Here is an 18,601-nt window from a genome sequence, read left to right as displayed (position 1 = left end):
GCACGTCCACAACAGCCTCTCTGGATCGGCATCTCATCGCTCATGGCAAACGTGATCAACTAACAGCCATTCAAGGTGTTTCATTCTCAAGGCTTGAATTCACAATTTAAAACGGGGAATGTCCACACATCTTTCCAGTATATCGACTTCATATGTGTGCTTTTATGTATGCTTTTCAGTTACTGTTTCATCATTGTTTTTGGTTTTTTTGTGTGTGTTTTTTGCAATTGTGTAGACTTGTTGGAAAACAGTTTGCTCAAAAAGAAAATCATTCGTGACTAAAATGCTGCAGGTTTTAACATACGTACATACATTAAACTACAAATAAGAAAATCTATGAATATGCAAAATGCATTAAAGTTTAAACTTTGATTGCGTCTGTACAGCAAGTCGTACCAGCAACTAGCAACTCCATCTCTGATATTCTTTAATGGAAAGAAACTTCAAACAACAGTCGTATTTAACCTGAGGGATCTGTGTCATATCCCACTGACACATTAATCTGCTGATACTAAGCCCAGCCAGGAGGTGCTTCTGTCCTCGTGTGAAAGAATATAGAAATGTGTGTGTGTGTGTGTGTGTGTGTGTGTGTGTGTGTGTGTGTGTGTGTGTGTGTGTGTGTGTGTGTGTGTGTGTGTGTGTGTGTGTGTGTGTAATTAGTGAAAGGGAGGGTTTAAGGTATCCTGACTCCTATATAAGCCATATTACTTGACATCTTCCATGACAAACACCTGCACCGGTACAACGCAAGGTAAGCGCCTCCTCTGGTTGTCATTTAAAATGTATTTGTATATTTGTAAATTGTAAAAAGTTGGTTTTGAATTATTAAATCGGTTCCACAAGTTTCATTGTGCAAGATGCAGTTTGCAACATAATTTGATTGGGCTGATACAAAACTCCTACAGTGATGGGTTTTCTGGTTGCATCCCAATAGAAGCATCAATATTCCTGCATAAAAGTTGCATTTATGAAAAAATGCATTCACCTTTTTTTGTAACCTGTCCACCCATCATAGATACAGTATATTACTCCTGAACGAGACTCCTCCAGACAGCATGACTCTCGCTCTCTGTCTTCCTCTGCTGGCCATGCTTCTGCAGCCTGCTTTGTGTCTCTACAACTGCTCCTCTCTGTATGAGAGGACCCCAGGTATGTGAGCCAGGTTCATTGTACAGGCCCGTGTGTGTGTGTGTGTGTGTGTGTGTGTGTGTGTGTGTGTGTGTGTGTGATTTGCTGATAGCGTTGTGAAAGTATTTTTTTGCCAATGTGAATCAGTTTGGGGTCAAAAGTAAATGAGCAATTTTCATACCTGGAAACATCAAAATAGACAAAGTGTTACACAAAATGATACAATACTCACTTAAAAAAATGTTTTAATCAATACCAAGCCAATACCAAGCTAAAATCTAACCAGTGTTGAATTGCTCCATTCATGTTCACAGCAATATGGTTCACTTATAATAGTGTAAGGTTAACAAATGCTAAATAAATGAACATGATTTTTGTTTTACAAGTCTGCTCCTAAAGTAGACACAATTATTCACACATGTAGTTGTACTAAATGTTATAGCTTTTCCGCCCCAACATGATTAAAATGTTCTTTTAATTTTAATTATAATAAATATTCCTTCACATGACACCATTTTTTTAAGCATATCTTTATTATTTTTAATATTCATACAACAATACAGCAACCAAATTTACTATTTGGTTACACCATTTATGCTCTTGTTTGAGATATTGTGCTTTTGATTATTTTTAAGTGACTTTTAAGATTTTTATTTGAATTATAACCTGCCTACAGGTTATAAATTTAAAATATATGAAGTTCTCAATTAAAAGTTTGGGAAAAAACTATTCTATTGAGATCAAGAAAATGTAAATACACATGTATGTACTAGAAACACTTTAAAACATTATAATTTTAAAACAAAAAAAAAAACAGTATTTCCATTATTATGGAGCTAAAATTCAATTAAACCATCATAACAAGTATATTTCTATTCAAATCGACGGAGTCTTGCAATACTGATTGTTGTTGAAAATGTTCTCTCCTTGTCAGACAACACAGACCTGACAGTTGACTGTGGCACCAACGTGATCACCCTGGAGATAAACCTATGCACGGCTCAGTGGGCAGGATTCAACACCACAGAACTTGCGCTGAACGGGAACCACAACAGTTCAGATTGTCTGGGCTCAGTAGACACCAGCGTGGACCCTCCGGTCATTCGCTACCAGCTTCCTGTTAACCACAGTGTGGAGAACCCCTGTCGTCAGTCTCTGCAGGTCAGAATGCGAAGTCATGTAGGGATACTTGGGGCAGAGGTAAAGGGAGACAATGACAAACATACAGAAACCAGAACTGGAGAGCCACTGTTAAGATATAACAGTGTATATATATATAGATAGATAGATAGATAGATATAATATAGATATATTTGTTCTTACTTCTTTTCCAGATCGTGGACGAGGCCCCTGACCCCTCAGGTCCCTTTAACATCTTTTCAACGATACAGTCAGTCATCATCACCGGATTCATCGACACTCCCACTTCCTCCCAGGGGTTGATCAGCTACTCCACAGACCTTTATTATCGCTTCTCCTGCCGTTATCCACTGGAATATCTGCTCAACAATACACAGATTGTTGCGTGAGTAATAAAGAACCAATAGTATTTTTTTTTTTATTATTTTAATCACTCATACAGCAAAACTGAAATTTCTCTCTTTTTCTCCTTCACTACTTTTATAGGTCGTCAGTCTCAGTAGCCACAAATGATAATAATGGGACTTTCATCAATCTGTTAAAAATGAGCGTTTATAATGTGAGTACATGTTGGCATTTAGCTCATTTTGACACACTTCATTATATATATATATATATTTTTTTTTTTTAACAGACTGATTTCACTCTTATTCTAATTCACAGGACTCTGACTACAGTTATCCGCTGGTAGTACCTTCAGCGGGACTTGAGCTCAGAACCATGATCTATGTGGAGGTGAAGGCTGTTAATCTCACAGGAAAGTGAGTGAATCTCGATGTCAATCAGGATGAGTTGATTCTCGGAGTGAATATTTACATAACCAAACAGATATTGAACCAAAAATAGCTGTGTATTGGTTTTTTTCCAAACACTAACACGTTCTGTTTTCAGTTTCCATGTGCTGCTGGATTACTGCTTTGCGACTCCCTCTCCTTACAATATGACACAGAATGAGAAACACAGTTTCTTCACAGGGTGAGCAAGAGGATTGTAGCTGGGTTAGCTTTTCAGTACTCAACCGATTCCCACAGCCACAGACACAAGTTAATACAATCACTTTCATGTCACTTTTTAAAAATATAGCCTGAACATTCTTGTCGTCCTCCAGGTGTTCAGTAAATAGCAAGACGACTATGGCAAGGAACGGTGTGTCAAAAGCAGCTCGTTTTTACTTTGAGGCCTTCCGCTTCGTTCAGCATCGGGACAAAGAGAAGTCCAGCATCTACCTGCACTGCATACTGAGACTCTGTGAGCCCAGCAAATGTGAAGAGCTGCTGGCTGTAAGTATAGGACACCAACAACTCATGGATCTTATTTTGAGGGGGAAAAAAACAAAAACAAAAAACAAAAAAGAGTAATAATTAGCTTTTCATGCTGGAAATGTTTTGAGTGCAAAGGTTTGCTTGATAGAGTATGCCATGTCTGGATTGTGTCATACCTGCTGGCAGTAAAGAGGAGCTTAAATGGAAGATGGGGAAACCACTGCTGCCAAGGTCAAAGCTAACATCATGATCTGTTACTCTGATTTTACCCCCCCCCCCCCCCCCCCCAAAAAAAAAAAAGATCTTGGAGGCACACATTACCTATTGAACTTGAATGTTCATTATGTACAATGGTTTTCAAAGTGTGGGTTGGGAATCACTGAGGCTTTTTCAAAGTATGATTGTTTTTATATCTTACATTTCTGTTTGAGAGGAGTCATCATTCTGGAAAAACAATCTAATAATCAATAACACCCACCCCCCCAACATATTTCAAGATGAGAATGTATACTATATGTAATAAAGATGAATTCAATTCAACTTTGGAAGTACATCAGTGATGAGTACACAAAGCTCAAGCTCATCCTCTCACTCCGTGAAAACTCTTGATGCATACTGAACTTGTTTCTTCCTCAGACTTGTTCTTCCAGAAGAAGGAGATCTTTGGTTCCTTTTGGCCAAGAAAGTGATGACTCGGCTGCCCTCTCGATCGGGCCTCTTTACATCTCTGAACGAGGTTTGAAATCATATATAAATAATTGCCCTTTTAACCATTTTAACCTTTTCACTGATTATGTTGTTTTGTCTCTTCTTCTTAAAGACAGGCCCAATGCGGCTGCTTACAGTGAGTAAACTCTTGACTACATCCACAGATACACAAATTCATGTTAACGTCTCAGACCGGCCAGACGTCATCCCCACTGACCTCCCTGTACGTCTGTCAGGTAGCAGCGTGTCGGAGGAGGAGGAGGAGGAGGAGGAGGAGGATAAGTGGACTGGCCTGGTGGTCGGGGTGGTGTTCGGATCAGCTGCTGCTGTCATGCTTGTTCTGGGCTCCTGGTTTGTCGTGAAGAAGATCTACTGGGCAGGAGGACTATCTCGTCTTCTTCACTGACATCTGCCAAACATGCACCATTTTGAATCTGTTACCATGTTGACGATGTTCTACTTTTTATTAATGACTACCAAATATCCTGATATTATATGTAACTTTGTGTGTGTTTTCTTTGCTCTATAGTCTTTTATCAGATATGAAGGAAGCAACCCTGAATTAAGATAAAGCGAGCATAAAAGTGGTTTCATTATTTTATGAGGTATGAATTTGCTTTAATCTAGTTTTTGTACGGTGTTATAAATGTTGTGTACAGAATGTCAATTGCATCACTTGAAGCACTTTTTTTTTTTTAGAAAAAATAAATAAATAGCATATTCAAAAATAAACTATCGACTGTGAATACACAAATGTTCAAAGAGGTTTAAAATCAAGTTATTTTTGCATTTTGTGCCTGATGTTTCAAAACTAAAATAAAACAGCAACAAAATAAAAGTGCAGTGTCAAGAATTGCTTTACTCTACAAACACAGCATCTTTTTACATGGTACAGTAAATACAGGTCACATACAGAATGAAACAAATGTGTAAATCAAATGTATAAATATTTACATGCTACTTACTGTGCAGGTGCAATCGCAAACAACAAGTCAGAATCATGGACACCAGTACATCCAATTAATCACTTCAACAGGATTGTAGTATTAGACTTTTTTTTTTTTTTTTTTTTTTTTTTAAGTACAAGGCTTTTGTCACTGCACGGCGTGAAAAATGTCCTGGATCAGAGCAGAGAGTTTCACAGAGAAATCCTCCTGCAAGGAGCCACTTTGCTGTATGGATGAGGAGTACGACTGAAGCAGGCTGGATTCTGTTCGGCTGTCCGCCTCGTTTTCGAGTTCCATAAACAGACTCTCCAGCCGAGCCTGAAGCACTTCGCTCTGCGGGGAGGCATTTTGGCAAAACTGCTCCACGCTGCCTTTGACGTCAGCCTTTGGATTCTGTGACGAGTGAAGCAGAGCTACCAGCTGTGCTTTAAGAGCCCCGACTCTGCTCTGTCCCTCCTCTCTAAGTAAACTGACCTCTTGTCCCAGTCTGGAGCTCGTTTCCTCGCAGACCTTCAGCTTGGCAGACTCCTGGTCTGGACTACTGATCTGTTTCAGATAATCAATCACTCCATTAGCTTTGATGTGGAAGTCAGTGATGAGGCTGGCCACCTTCGAGCTGCTGTGCTCCAGTGTTAGGCTCATCGACTGGAAGGTCTCCTGATAGGGAGCTGGGGTGGCCTCCACTTGGACCTCTGCTGTCTCCAGGCCCTGCAGGTATTGACTGAGCTGGCTGCACAGATCCTGAGCATTGCTCCTGAGAGAGGTCTGGAGCTGCTGGGTGAGAGGCATCAAGCGCTCCCTCATGCTGGCCAGGGTGTAGCTGGGGTGGTCTGCAGATGGGGACAGCCTCTCCCGCAGTTCGGCCAGCTCTTGGCGGAGACGGACGCGCAGACGCTCAGACTCCATTGTGAGTTTGCGCTGCATCTCCTCAGCCAGCGGGTTTTTGTTGTCACTTTCTTGGATGTAAAGGCCATCGCTGTCTATCTGGCTCTTGTAGATTTTCCTGTAGAACAAAAACGAAATAGTGTGTCAAATCGCTGACATTCCAAAGCAAGTCTACATTTTGAGAATTGTGTCTCGTCTACATACTCAATATCTTTAGTGAGTTCTGTCTTGTCATCAGCATAGTTGGCCTTTGAGCCCACCCAGGATGTCTCCTTGATGTCACTGTGTACTGGGTACGCTACAACAACAGGAAAGCAAATGTTTAAAAAGAAGGGAAAACACAAGGAATCCATTGCGAAACAGAGAAAGTGAGAAAAAAAAATAGTACCTGAAGTTGTCAAGAATGACAGGGTGAAGATAATAACTTTTAGATGCATCTTTATGTTTCTGTAGGGGGACACATGAGAGAAACATGAGAAGTGAATGCTGGAACAAACACATCTGGACAATTTACTGCAACGTCAGCTGTTTTCTCCAACCCGCAAACAGGAATAAAATACATTATGTCAGAGAGCAGTTGGCCGTTACCTGTAGATCAGGGGTCTGAAGAGCGGCTCCTCATCTCATCTGACTTATAAAGGTTTTCGTTATCAGACCGGCTGCCCAAACTCTGCCTGTGTCAATAATCAACACGTGGAGGGTCACAGTGATGAGTGACACAACACAACATGTACACACACACACACACACACACACACACACACACACACACACACACACACACACACACACACACACACACACACACACACACACACACACACACACACACACACACACACACACACACACACACACACACACACACACACACACACACACACGCACACAGTGCATTGTTGAACCTGCACAAGACTTAAGAGGTTGGGTTCCTGTAGCATTGATTAAGGGAATGATGTCATCATGATAAACATGCCACTCAGAGCAGTACTACTTCAAGTAATATGATGATGAAGCATACAGCAATACCCTCTAAAAAAAAAGCATATAGCAGTGCATCTTACAGTAACAATAGTTTATAACTGAAAGGATGATTGTTTTATCAGTTAGTTTTAAACTTTTTAACATATGAACTGAAGGATTTTAAGAATTCTTACACTGTGATGATTATATGATTACATGAAAAAGCTAATTCATCTGATCTTTAACATCCAATCAAAAGTATTGTAATATTTTGCGATACTGCATCACTGATTTCCTGACTGGTAAAGTTAAAAGATTGAAGTATTCCAAATATAGTAACACATTTGAGACATGCTTCAGTGCTTTGACAAAAATATTTATTTCATTCAAACCTATAATTTCACAACTGGATAATAGAAATCTGAAAAATGTGCTACTTATGGCTTTGTGACTTCCTTAATATTTTCTACTCAGTACAGACACATTTTCAAGTAATTAAAAATGTTCAGTGTAATGAGAAAAAGAGAAAAATAATACTTATAAATCTAGAATTTTTTTGAAATTATTTTTCTTTCAATTTCATGTTAATATAACAGAAAACATAATCCCCAAATCATTTCCATCTATGTGCAATTAATCCAGCAAATGGAAATTTCACAGTTTGAATTCAACAGAGGAAAAGTAACTTCTATATGGCATTATATTCTGATATTTGGATTGTATTTGTATATAGGTCTATTTTTTTATTTTTTTATAATAATTGTATCAAACAGTGAGTTTTACAATTCCTTTGCACTGCAATTTAAAAAAAGGTTTGGACAGACTCCAAAAGGTTCAACAAGTTTAAGTTTGAATGAGCACATTCAGATAAGAAATCTGGCAGCATTTGTAGCGTTTTACGTCAAAGACCCTTTTTTGGTTACACCAAAATGCACAAATATTTACATTCATGGCGGTTGTTGAATTCATGGAACAGGTCATGTTTTGTTCACTGTCATTCAAGATTTGAAGTGGGTTTTCAGACTCTGTGTATTATATCTGAGGGGCGATCACAGAGAGCTTAAACTGTCACAGGTTGTTTTTGATGCTTGTTTACATATCAGTGTTTGTCCCGGCCATCAGGACAGAGCTACAGAAAACAGCTCATGTAAATAGTTCTGATTACACCAAACTCTTTGCTCTTTTTTTTCACAAGAGCAGATGACAGGAAGTAGATGCTGAGCAGTTGGCAATTGTTTTTTTTTTTTGTTTGATTGGGTTTTTTTTGGGGGGGGGGGGGGGTGATTAGATATTTCTGTTCAAATTCTCATTTTGCATCGCTACTGGCAAATTTCTTGTCCCAACTATTGTTCTGATTTGCATATATGAATGCGTCGTGGAAGCCTTTTCCTCCGGTCGACATGTATATGTGGGTGAAAGTTGAATCCATTTCACTTAGATAAGCTACGAGCTGTCATCAGAAGCTCATAGTCCATGGCTACGATGATGAAATATCTAGGTTATTCCATTCACCCAAAGTCCAACATTTACAATAACAGTCAGGGTGAGTAACACTTCTGGCGACTGTATGTGAAAACACTGCTGTTGACTGCTTCCTTTGCTGATGAGATGATTGTTGAACTATTGTTTTATTACTTATGATTTGTACACTCAAAAGGAAGCCTTGTTACATATACAACACAGCGTGACATTAAAACACAAACTTTTTGTAGTTCTAGATAATATGTTGCACAACTCATTACGTAATGGCTGTCCATAAAACTTATTATTTTTTCTTTTTTTCAAAATGTTATCAAAAGCTGTTGTCCTTTTTTATTTGGAGCAAAGGGTAACAATTTGGCAGTAATCCATTCACCTTCCTTGCAGTGTTTATTTTATTGTATTATGTTGTGTGACGTGAGGTGACAGGGGTGAAACACCGGGGACATTGTAGATGTGCTGTCATTTCTTCACAGGGATATCACAAACACAAGGGCTGCTGGTATAAACTGGCTCATAGTGACATCCCCAGCACATAGGGCAAGCAGGTCCAGACCACTGGATGAGACAAGACCCTCGCACACCTGACTCGAGACAGGCACAGCAGATATTTATCTATCTGGTTCCAGCCTGAAGAGTGGACTGGAACCAGAGACCTCAGGGCCCCACCAGCCAGGGCTCCACCCAGAGACATGGTGGCCCATCTACCTTATTTCCACTTTTAAAGTAAAAACTTGTCCCAAGCAAGAATCTGAAAATGCCTTTCTTGTCTAGGATCCTCTAGGTTATGTAGACCATAGGAGGTATAGAGCACTTCAGTAATCCTGCACTACTGTGGGATTACTATTCCAACAATACATCATCATTTGGGGAAAACAAGCAGCCAGGCTTCATAGCAATGTCACTTTTTGATCTTTCGGCTTAGCAGGATTACTATTGCAACACATCATCAGTTGAGTTAAACTAGCCTGTCTCATAATTTTTTTTAAATTTCAAATACATCATGTTATCTGGCATTCAACTGAGGATTGATAATATGAAATAACAGAAGTAGACTACAGACAAATGGCAAAGTTTGACCTGGTGTTTCGTGACTGGTAGGTTAATGCTCTTCAATTTCAAACTGGGAAAGACAAGAAACCCTATGATCCCCAGACAAATAAAACAATTAATCCAGCAGCTGCTGCGATATGTGTAGATCCCAGTAGATCCCTCTAAAGCAAAGCTGTGTCAACGTGTGCTGAGAGCCAAATCATTAATCAGTATCATGGTCCGATTGAGAAGAACAAATGCAGTAATGCGATCCGACGGCACCAGGCAGCCGTGCTGCTTGCTGCCAGTAACAAGTCACTCCACTGTCACTGTCACCTTACCTTACCTGCCTCATGAAACTTTCAGAGAGCTACTGAAAGTTATGTGGACTAACAAGCCCATTGCTTTCCTTGCACCTAGACAGCTCAGTACATTAGACCAGAACAGCAAACAGGAGAGTTTTATTGAAAGTCTACAATAAGATCATGATTGAAGCTTTATACATTTCTCTTGAATATGTAATAATGTTGGATATTTTATTTCCCTGAATTAAATTTTTTTTCCCAAGGGTAGATATATGCTGCAAACAACCATATACTTGTGGTGGCTGCTGACCTCTAGGCTCGCTCATGGACTCAACATCAGCCAAGAGAACCAGAAGAAGGGAGACTGCCAGCCAGGTAGGCTGTCCTTGCGGACATGCACAACATCGTAAAGAAAGGAGAAAACAATTCTACTGCAATTTAGCTTGACTACGTGTGTCAGGATATATAATTTCTGTTAGGTTTCTACTGCCCACTGGAGAGGCTCACTCCAGTCCCATGTCCTGTGGGAACCTATGGCTCGAATGCTGGAGCTGTGTCTTTAGACAGCTGTCTGAAGTGTCCTACTCACCACTACTGCCCCAAACCTGGCTTGTTTGCTCCCCTGCCTTGTGGCCTTGTGGCTCAGCAGCCTCTTCCTGGCCAGGATGTTTGCACGTGCCCTACAGACGGACAGATCTTTCAGGTGTTGCTTGCATGCGTGTTTCAATCATTTTAGAAGAACAGCTCTGTTTTTTCTCCAGATGTTTAGAGTATACATGCTGTTGTTCTAGTGTTTTTTCTACTATCAGACTTGTGGTTCTCTCTGTGAACCCATCTTTTAATCTCTTTTTGTCTTCTCAAGAGGAAATCCTAATTTTTAACATTTATTTTTGTTTCACTAAAAAGTCCCTCGGATCAGTATGCACACAAATTCCATCAAGGGAGACGCTTTCTCACTGGCGATTGGAAACCTTAGACTAAACAATCTGTAGCTTAGAGCTGAAAGAGCTGGAGATCAAGTTTCCTCACAACAGAGTTTGGTTTCCTTGTGTCCGTCAGCCTGTATAGGTGTTGAGCTCTCCTCTCATCAGCTTGAACTAAAAGGGAATGAGATTTTCTAATCTGAAGTTGCATGTATGCATCTAGTAAAAATAATGTGGATTATTTATTTAAGAAAGGAGGATTAAGAAAGAAGACAAATAAAGAAAGTAGGTCAGTTGTAATGGTCAAAGTTCTGTTTCTCTTGATTTGTCATCTATAAATAAATAACACATTTGTTAAATTAGGTAACAAAGTGACCAGGGCATGACCTTCATCTTGCTGCTCTTCCCACAGACCAGCGACGGGCAGTGTCTCTGTACCATCGGATATCAGTCGACCAGCAACGGAGACATGTGTGTGCAGCGGCTTTACGATATCTGCAGGAATGGGAAAGGTCGCACACAGGCCGGAGACTGTCTTGACAGATATCAGTGGTCACATTACTGCAGACAGGAGGTGAGGCCTTGTGCAATCATATCACTCTCAGATGTATGCACAACAAGTAGGGCAAAGGCAACTGATTTATCTCTCACAAAGTGGCACTTGACAGGAGACTTGTCCTGAAGATATGAGGCTGCGGTCTGTTTACAGAACATCAGTGTATAAACACACTCTACAAGCCCAATGGATTCAGCCTAGATGTCTTTGCCCTTTGCTCTATGAACCTGACAATACTTTATCTGGAACATGCATACACTGTATTTAATCCATCTATATCAATAATATTTCACTGTAAACTGTTTCCTGTATATTTAATTTTCATCCACTGTGTAAAAGAAAATGGCTGAATTAAAGTATTCTATGCATTAATTGCTTCTCTGCAGGTGTGCCGGACTCCGGAGGACTTCCGAGGTTATGATGGAGAGCTGGGTCTGTGTGTGTGTAAAGAGCCTCCTGGCAGAGCTGCATGTGGAGGCCTTTGCAGAAGCACTGAGGATATTGAACTGAAGCTGCACTGTCACCCCACCGGTGAAATGGTATTAATGTGGAGCCACGATGGTCAGGTAAGCACAGTCAGTTACAGATGTTCAAAAATGCCATGCAGCAAGGAAATAATATAAAATGAATCATTCTGGCATTAACAAAAGTGAAGATAAATAAACCCTATTAAAGTCTGATGTCCTTATTTTCATTCTGCTATGCATATTCGGAGTGCACTGATAGCAATACCAGTATATCAGTCTAATCATAAAAATACAACATTGCCTGATATCACGTCACAGCAACTTCATATCAACTGACATCAACCTCCAGAGCAATAGAGGTGCAATGTCAGCTTTGAGGATATATTTTGTTGGTTATCATACTTATAGACTACACCTGATAAGCATTGCCCAAGATTGAACATGATCTGTCCTTGAGTTCTCATCCCATGCACCCTGACTCACAGGGCTTGAGCAGCATCACAGGCGAGAGTCAACAACTCCACGTTTGTCTCAATGCAATACATCCTGGATTATGAGAACAACATTTTTTTTTTAGTTTGGAATATAGGCAAATGTATGTTATGTTTGATGTTATTGGTATGTATATATATATATATATATATATTAGTGAATGGTGTGGTGGCATGACAAACAAATCTATGACTCTTGACAATAATGTTTTGGGGTTTTTTTTAAGTTGGGAAATGAACAGAAGCCAATGAAATTAAAGCATTTTTTATTAAATTATGATGCACTCATATTGTTAGTAAATGCTGAAATGTGCTTGATCTGTTTACAAAAAGGGGTCTCAGTGTATTCCTAATTCCGAAAGCATTTTCACAACAACTGTCTACCCCAACATGTATCGTTTGAGCGACAACACCTGAACAGACAAAGTATACTGTAGAGCTATACAATTTTGTCTGTATTTCCTGAACAGTGAAAGCTTCCGACGAGCATCTCCGGTGTTGTGGTGACCTATTAAAGGCAAACTCTCATTGTTTATGCGCAGGTGTCGGTAGTCTCCGGCGACATGCTGCAGACGTTGTTTAAACAGTGGGACTCCCGAGGGAATCTGCTATGCAACGGCCATCTCAGCTCCTCACGTCCAGTGTACATCGTTCAGACAATAGGTGGAGGGATGCACTCATTCACACATGCACAAGCGCACACACAATGCTTTTATTGTCCTGCATTTGATTTCTTTGTGGTGGCCTGTCTCTGTCGTGTCTTCCTTTCTCGCTCCACTCTCCACAATGTGACTGCAGAGACGGGTTTTCTCGGCCTCCTCAGCGGCCTCCCAAAGGAGCTGCAGCGTCTGTTCTCTGACACCACACTGTCAAACACTCCGAGCTCAGCAGGTTCGTAGCATCACGAAAAGCACAAATGGTGAATCTGAATACAAGAGTAAATGATTTAGTACTAAAACCCTGCAATTGCTGACATTTAGAGGAAGATTATGACTCTTTCTGGGAAGTTGGCGTCGTTGAAAACTTCACCCGTGGAGAAGAAATGGAGTCCGGGAGAAGAAGAGTGGAAAGAAATATAAAGGAAGAAGAGAAAAATGTGGTTGCTGTTCTGAATCCAACAGCTTGCCTCCATCTGGGTGATATTCTACTGTTTACCGTGGACACACGTCACTTCCCTCAGTATGACATGTAAGTTTTATAGATATTTTCTGCATTCAGTTCATATTTTGACTGGTCTCACACCCAATCTCAACAGGTACTGCTCAAAAAATAAGAATTGAAATCAACAACTGATATATAAAATCATAATAACCAAAAATAAAACATAGAAAACGGTCCCAATATTGCATGAAAATGGACGTTTCAGTTTTGTTGAACAATTGAATTATAGAAGAATGCTTTAGTCATGAGTGTTGGAATTAACTGGCTTGCCTTTGAGGTGCACCTGTCTGTCTTCCAGTGACAACTTGTACAACACAAACACTGAGTTTGACTGGGGCGCATTCAGGCAGCTCCAAGCGGAGCTGAAGCTTTCTTGGACTCCTCCGAGCTTCTTCTCAGTGGTTTTCTGCCAGCCGGGGGTCTACGTCTTCACACTGAGCAGCCATCAACACAAACACATGGTAAATAAAGTCCAAATAATGGAAACAATAGAGTCATTATGTCTTAAAAAAAAATTCTATACTGCATCCAGTGGCACTGCTTGCGTCACTAAAATGTTGGCGGCTCTAAACTTTGTTAACATCTGCAGAACTATCGTCTTCGGTGATTAATTCTCCTGCTTGTTTATCAAAGTCTCTTCTCATAACAGTTAGACATCTGACTTTCTTTTCCAAACTCTAGATATGTTCATCTTACACACAATTCTGTTTTAATGCAACACACTGAGATAAATATTTTTTTAAGAAATACAATGAGCCACACGTGGCGTAATGCAGAGTGCAAGAAACCAGTTGTGCAAGATTCCAGTTTCATTCTGATGTCCAAAAACATACCTTTCAGGTTAACTGATCAATAAAATGATTCATCCGAGATGTGTGTAGGTCGCAATGCGAGTGTGTTTTGTTTCTGTCACTCCGTGTTTGTCATGTGATAGACAGGGTTTATCCTCTTCTCGCCCACAGTCAGCCACAGTCAATCCATGTGACCCTGCACTGGAGGGAGACGTCAATGGATAGATTTGTAAATCATATAGTCAAAGAAGCAGCTAATCTCAATACTATCTGGCAGTGTCTCTCATACTGGGTAAATAGTGAAAAGGCAGCTGTGGTTCGATTGGTAGAGCGGTTGTCTTCCAATTGAAAAATTGCAGTTTTGATTCTAAATTTTGATGCTGGATGGTGAAATCTATTCATCATTTAGCTTTCAAGTCAAATAACTGTTGTTTAAAATACTCAGTATGTGAAATCAATTACTACTTTTCTCAAAAACTGCTCAAAATAGTCCCTTTAAAATCATATTTAATTGCATGACCAAAAGTAGATATTTGACTCAATTTATTTTGTTTACAATATCCACATCAAGCACATTTAATTTAATTGCAGACTTATGGAAGACTCCACCTTCAATAAAATTCTACTTATGACAATGTAAATAATGACATTCAGATAGCAAACTTCAATAATAATAACAAATACAATAAAAGTGCAATCATCTAAAACTACTGCTTATTTAAAGTCATGTTTTTATTATTCATTACTTCTGATCCTGTGAATGACGAATACTCAGAAGTACAGTGTACAGGTGTACTTTGTTCTTTCGCAGTATGTGAGAGTGATGCCTGCGGGGGTCCAGTGTTACGAAAGGGGCCCGTTCTTCCCCAGTGTCCCTCGTCACGTGACCAGGATGGGAATCAGTCAGAGGCGCAACCTGCTGCTCCGGCCTGACTGGCTGGTGACTGGAGGGCTGCTGTTTGGAGCTGTGGTCATCCTCAGTTCATGTGTTACAGTGCTGGTTTGTTTACATACGTACATACACACCGCAAATTGATATTACACGCAGTCAAGCTATCAATCGTGCTCAATGTTTCCTACGTGTAGATCCTGTTCCGTGAATATGGATGGCCGAAAAAGGACCCAATCAAAGCACAGTATCACCTGCTGCAACTGGCCTACCAGATGGAAGACTATTCATCAAAAGGTTCAAGGGTGATCTGGCTGAGGAAGACGCATCGAAACCTACAGGCCAGAATGACACAAGACTCCATCGAGCCAGGTACAACCAGCAGTAGCCACTGAAACTGCATAGAAATGCATGATTGTGCTGCTCATTTAATTACAGCTTGAAGGCCAAAACATTGCATAACCTGCATTCAAACATTATGTGCACCACATCAACTGATGCACCTGCAGCATACACACAAAACACATGAACAGAACGAAAATGTGAGGACCTTTGTGGCCTCTTATGCAACACTGATAGTGACCCCTAGGGTGGTGCTCCCACCCAACCAATTACTGCTGAAAAGGCTCTTGTCACCGATCTGGTATCACCTACATTGACCAGCCAGTGAACATAGAAAAAGTCCAAATGTCAGGGGACTTTGGAATATCAAAAGGACAACATCTTGAGGCACACTTTATTATTCAACTTGTCACGAAAAGGATTTAGCTTGGCTGCACGAAATTGTTTGTTCATTCAGTGTATAATACCATTAATCTTCTGCAAAGTCTTTTCAAAAGACGCCCCTCCACATGACCCTGCGAGGGATAGGTGACTGCTTGTAAAATGTGATATTATTTATTAAATCTTTGGGTGTGCACATCAAAAGTGCGCGATAAAAACTGACAGGGTCAATAACCTGGAGGGATGACGGAGTTCAACCCCATTAATCTTCTTCAGGTTTAATACTATGCTCAGTATTCACAGTTCTCCTTGAAAGAGAGGTCATAGATCTTAACATCTTTCAATCTTCTGCTCTCTCTTTCTGTATCTCTCTGTTGTACTGGCCTGACCGCAGCCTGCACTGATACCTTGAAGGACTTCTGGGATTATGAGCAGCAGGTCGACCTGGAAGCATTCAGCAGCAACACCTTCTACAGCCTGCTGCTCAAACAGAGCCTGTCAGTCACAACCCATCTGGGACAGCTCACCGCTGAGGTCTGCAGCTACTCATTCCAATGCAAATTGAACATATAAAATGTGAAAAGATTGACGCAAATGCTCTTGTCTCCTTCACATATGCTCGGAACGCATGCCATTCTCCCCAAGGCTTCTATATTCTACATGCCCATGATATTGTTTTATCAATAGTTTGTAAATAAGTCGAAGCAGTGGGAGGCTTCCGACCAAAATTGTGTAATATGGCTTTTGTTTGCATTGTCTCAGTCGAGGTAAAACATCCCTGACTTGTGGCATGATAAATACAGACACATGATTTTCACATTCACATGCAAATACAAACTGGGATTTGTCAAACCACTCAAAAGAAAAGGTCTGGAAAGTAATTTACTGTCTGGTAGAGATGGAAGAGGCCCTCTGAAAAACCTGAAGTACATTGTTAAAACGATAACAATGGTACTATAAAAAAAAGCTGACAATATGTGCTCTCAATAATATTTATACTGTAAAGTGAACATAAACTTTTTAATTGTTCATTTAGCATATTTACTTCTTATTTATTGAGATCTTGCACTTTGTGTGCAGGACGCATATAACATGCAATTTCCAACATTTTCCAATGTCAACTTGATTGTCGGGTTGGAACTCTTCCTGTGGTTACATTGTTCTCTTCAACATCTAATTCTCCAGTGCAGTGTTTTCAATTATTTAACATCATCATAAAAAGCTGAAGTGGTGCAGAATAAGAACTATTAGATGAAGGGTTTTCTTTCTCACAATGATTAGCATGCAGAAATATTCTCAAAGGGAAACCAGGCTGACACTTCCTATTTAAATTACTTTCCGGCTCAAGTTTGATTTCGGTCCTAGGTGTGAAAATCCCCCCCCCCCCCCCCCAAGTTTACCGAGTCCTAGACTACCCGAACGTTAAAGGCCCCTTACAAGAAAGGATGCTGGCAACTTTACACAATAGCTGGAAAACCAGTGACATTTGGGGAAAATTCAGGCAGAATGACAGTCTAATTTCTGATCCAAGCTCTTGTTCTCTATTAGTGGGTGAACAATTCAACTTCATTGCATTTATTCTATCTCAGGCTTTTACTTTCAAAGTGTTTAAAAGGTATATCCCATCTGACACTTTCATACATTTTAAACTGTGGTGGCATGAAAGTATTTCCCATAATGCAGCTATACAACCTACATGATGTACTTACTGCATCCTTCCCCATAATATGTTTTTTTTTATATCATTCCAGTTTAAAGGCTGAAATGGAGATGCCTTTTTCAGATTGACCGTTACCTCTACATATCCTAATTTCCTGCAAGAGTGGATACGATACCCCAACTTACTCCGTATCTCTACTTCGTGATTTCATCTCCCTGCCTCAAAGGCCTCACAAATACAATTTACAGCCATTGAATTAACTTGGGTGTTGCACTGGAACGCATATGTTCTGTCTCCTTTTTTCGTTTGTGTCATGAAATGCCGGCTGGCTCCACTATGGTAGGATATTATTGTTACAGCCCTGCAGAAAGCCGATGTGATAAAGATGTAAGAGGAGATGAAACATGTCAGAGCCTCATGTCATCCCACAAATGTCCCAGCTAAACACATTCCCTCAGTATCATGGGGAGGTTAGATATTTGAGCCAAATACTAAGATCTCATCATTTTTGCGTGCTGCTTATTTTTATTTACATACCCTTGTCCGTGTGCCTCCAGGTGAAGGAACTGTACCAGGGGGTGCTTGGCAAACTGCAGCTACTCCACCCATGCCTGGTGACCGAAGAGAGGACGAGAGAAGGTTTCGAGAGGCTGAAGAGGGAGATAGACAGAGAGGTGACGCGAAGAAAGTCCGTGGCCTCACAGCTGAGGTCTCTGCTCGACAGTCAGCTCCAGGTTTGCTATGTATTAGAGCACACACTGTGTCCAATAACGGACATTACGCTTTAACTCATTTAAATGACAAAAAAAACAAAAATACAAACAGGTGTTTTGAAAATTTCTTAAGTACAAAAGTAAAAATTTACTTTTTAATATTTTATTATCAGGGTTAGAGTATTGTATATGATCAAAATAATATATACTGTGTGTATAAACACTCATTCTAAGGTCTACTTGAGAATTACACAAACGATCAATATGTTTTATTTTAAAACAGGAAGTTAATCTGCATCCCTCTGCATCAAAAAGTGTATTTGTATGTTGTGACTTCACACTCCTGGAAAAGCATTCTTAATGTTTTTGTTGAATGCA

At 40.1% G+C, this 18,601-nt stretch overlaps 2 protein-coding genes across 2 annotated transcripts; one reads left to right on the top strand and one right to left on the bottom strand.

Annotated features, from left to right (window-relative positions):
- Positions 1 to 1,026: 1,026 nt before the first annotated feature.
- On the top strand, positions 1,027 to 4,644 carry LOC308137289 (zona pellucida-like domain-containing protein 1; the record flags this gene model as incomplete). Its single annotated transcript, XM_080505908.1, has 10 exons — positions 1,027 to 1,149; positions 2,063 to 2,289; positions 2,463 to 2,653; positions 2,755 to 2,827; positions 2,932 to 3,029; positions 3,160 to 3,243; positions 3,377 to 3,548; positions 4,167 to 4,266; positions 4,351 to 4,374; positions 4,475 to 4,644. The coding sequence occupies exons 1-10, from the start codon at positions 1,056 to 1,058 to the stop codon at positions 4,642 to 4,644; spliced, it is 1,233 nt and encodes a 410-aa protein (XP_080362034.1). The 5' UTR covers positions 1,027 to 1,055.
- A 688-nt stretch (positions 4,645 to 5,332) lies between these two features.
- On the bottom strand, positions 5,333 to 9,206 carry LOC308137279 (uncharacterized protein; the record flags this gene model as incomplete). The annotated part of the gene is made up of 4 exons (XM_080505897.1): positions 5,333 to 6,188; positions 6,275 to 6,368; positions 6,459 to 6,517; positions 9,097 to 9,206. The coding sequence occupies 4 exons, from the start codon at positions 9,204 to 9,206 to the stop codon at positions 5,333 to 5,335; spliced, it is 1,119 nt and encodes a 372-aa protein (XP_080362023.1).
- Between the last annotated feature and the right edge of the window lie 9,395 nt (positions 9,207 to 18,601).

Source organism: Blennius ocellaris (genome assembly GCF_963422515.1).
Source record: "Blennius ocellaris genome assembly, chromosome: 2".
NCBI classification, from domain to species: domain Eukaryota; kingdom Metazoa; phylum Chordata; class Actinopteri; order Blenniiformes; family Blenniidae; genus Blennius; species Blennius ocellaris.
The sequence above is the reverse complement of the archived record's forward strand: the minus strand, read 5'-3'. Positions and strand labels throughout refer to the sequence as shown.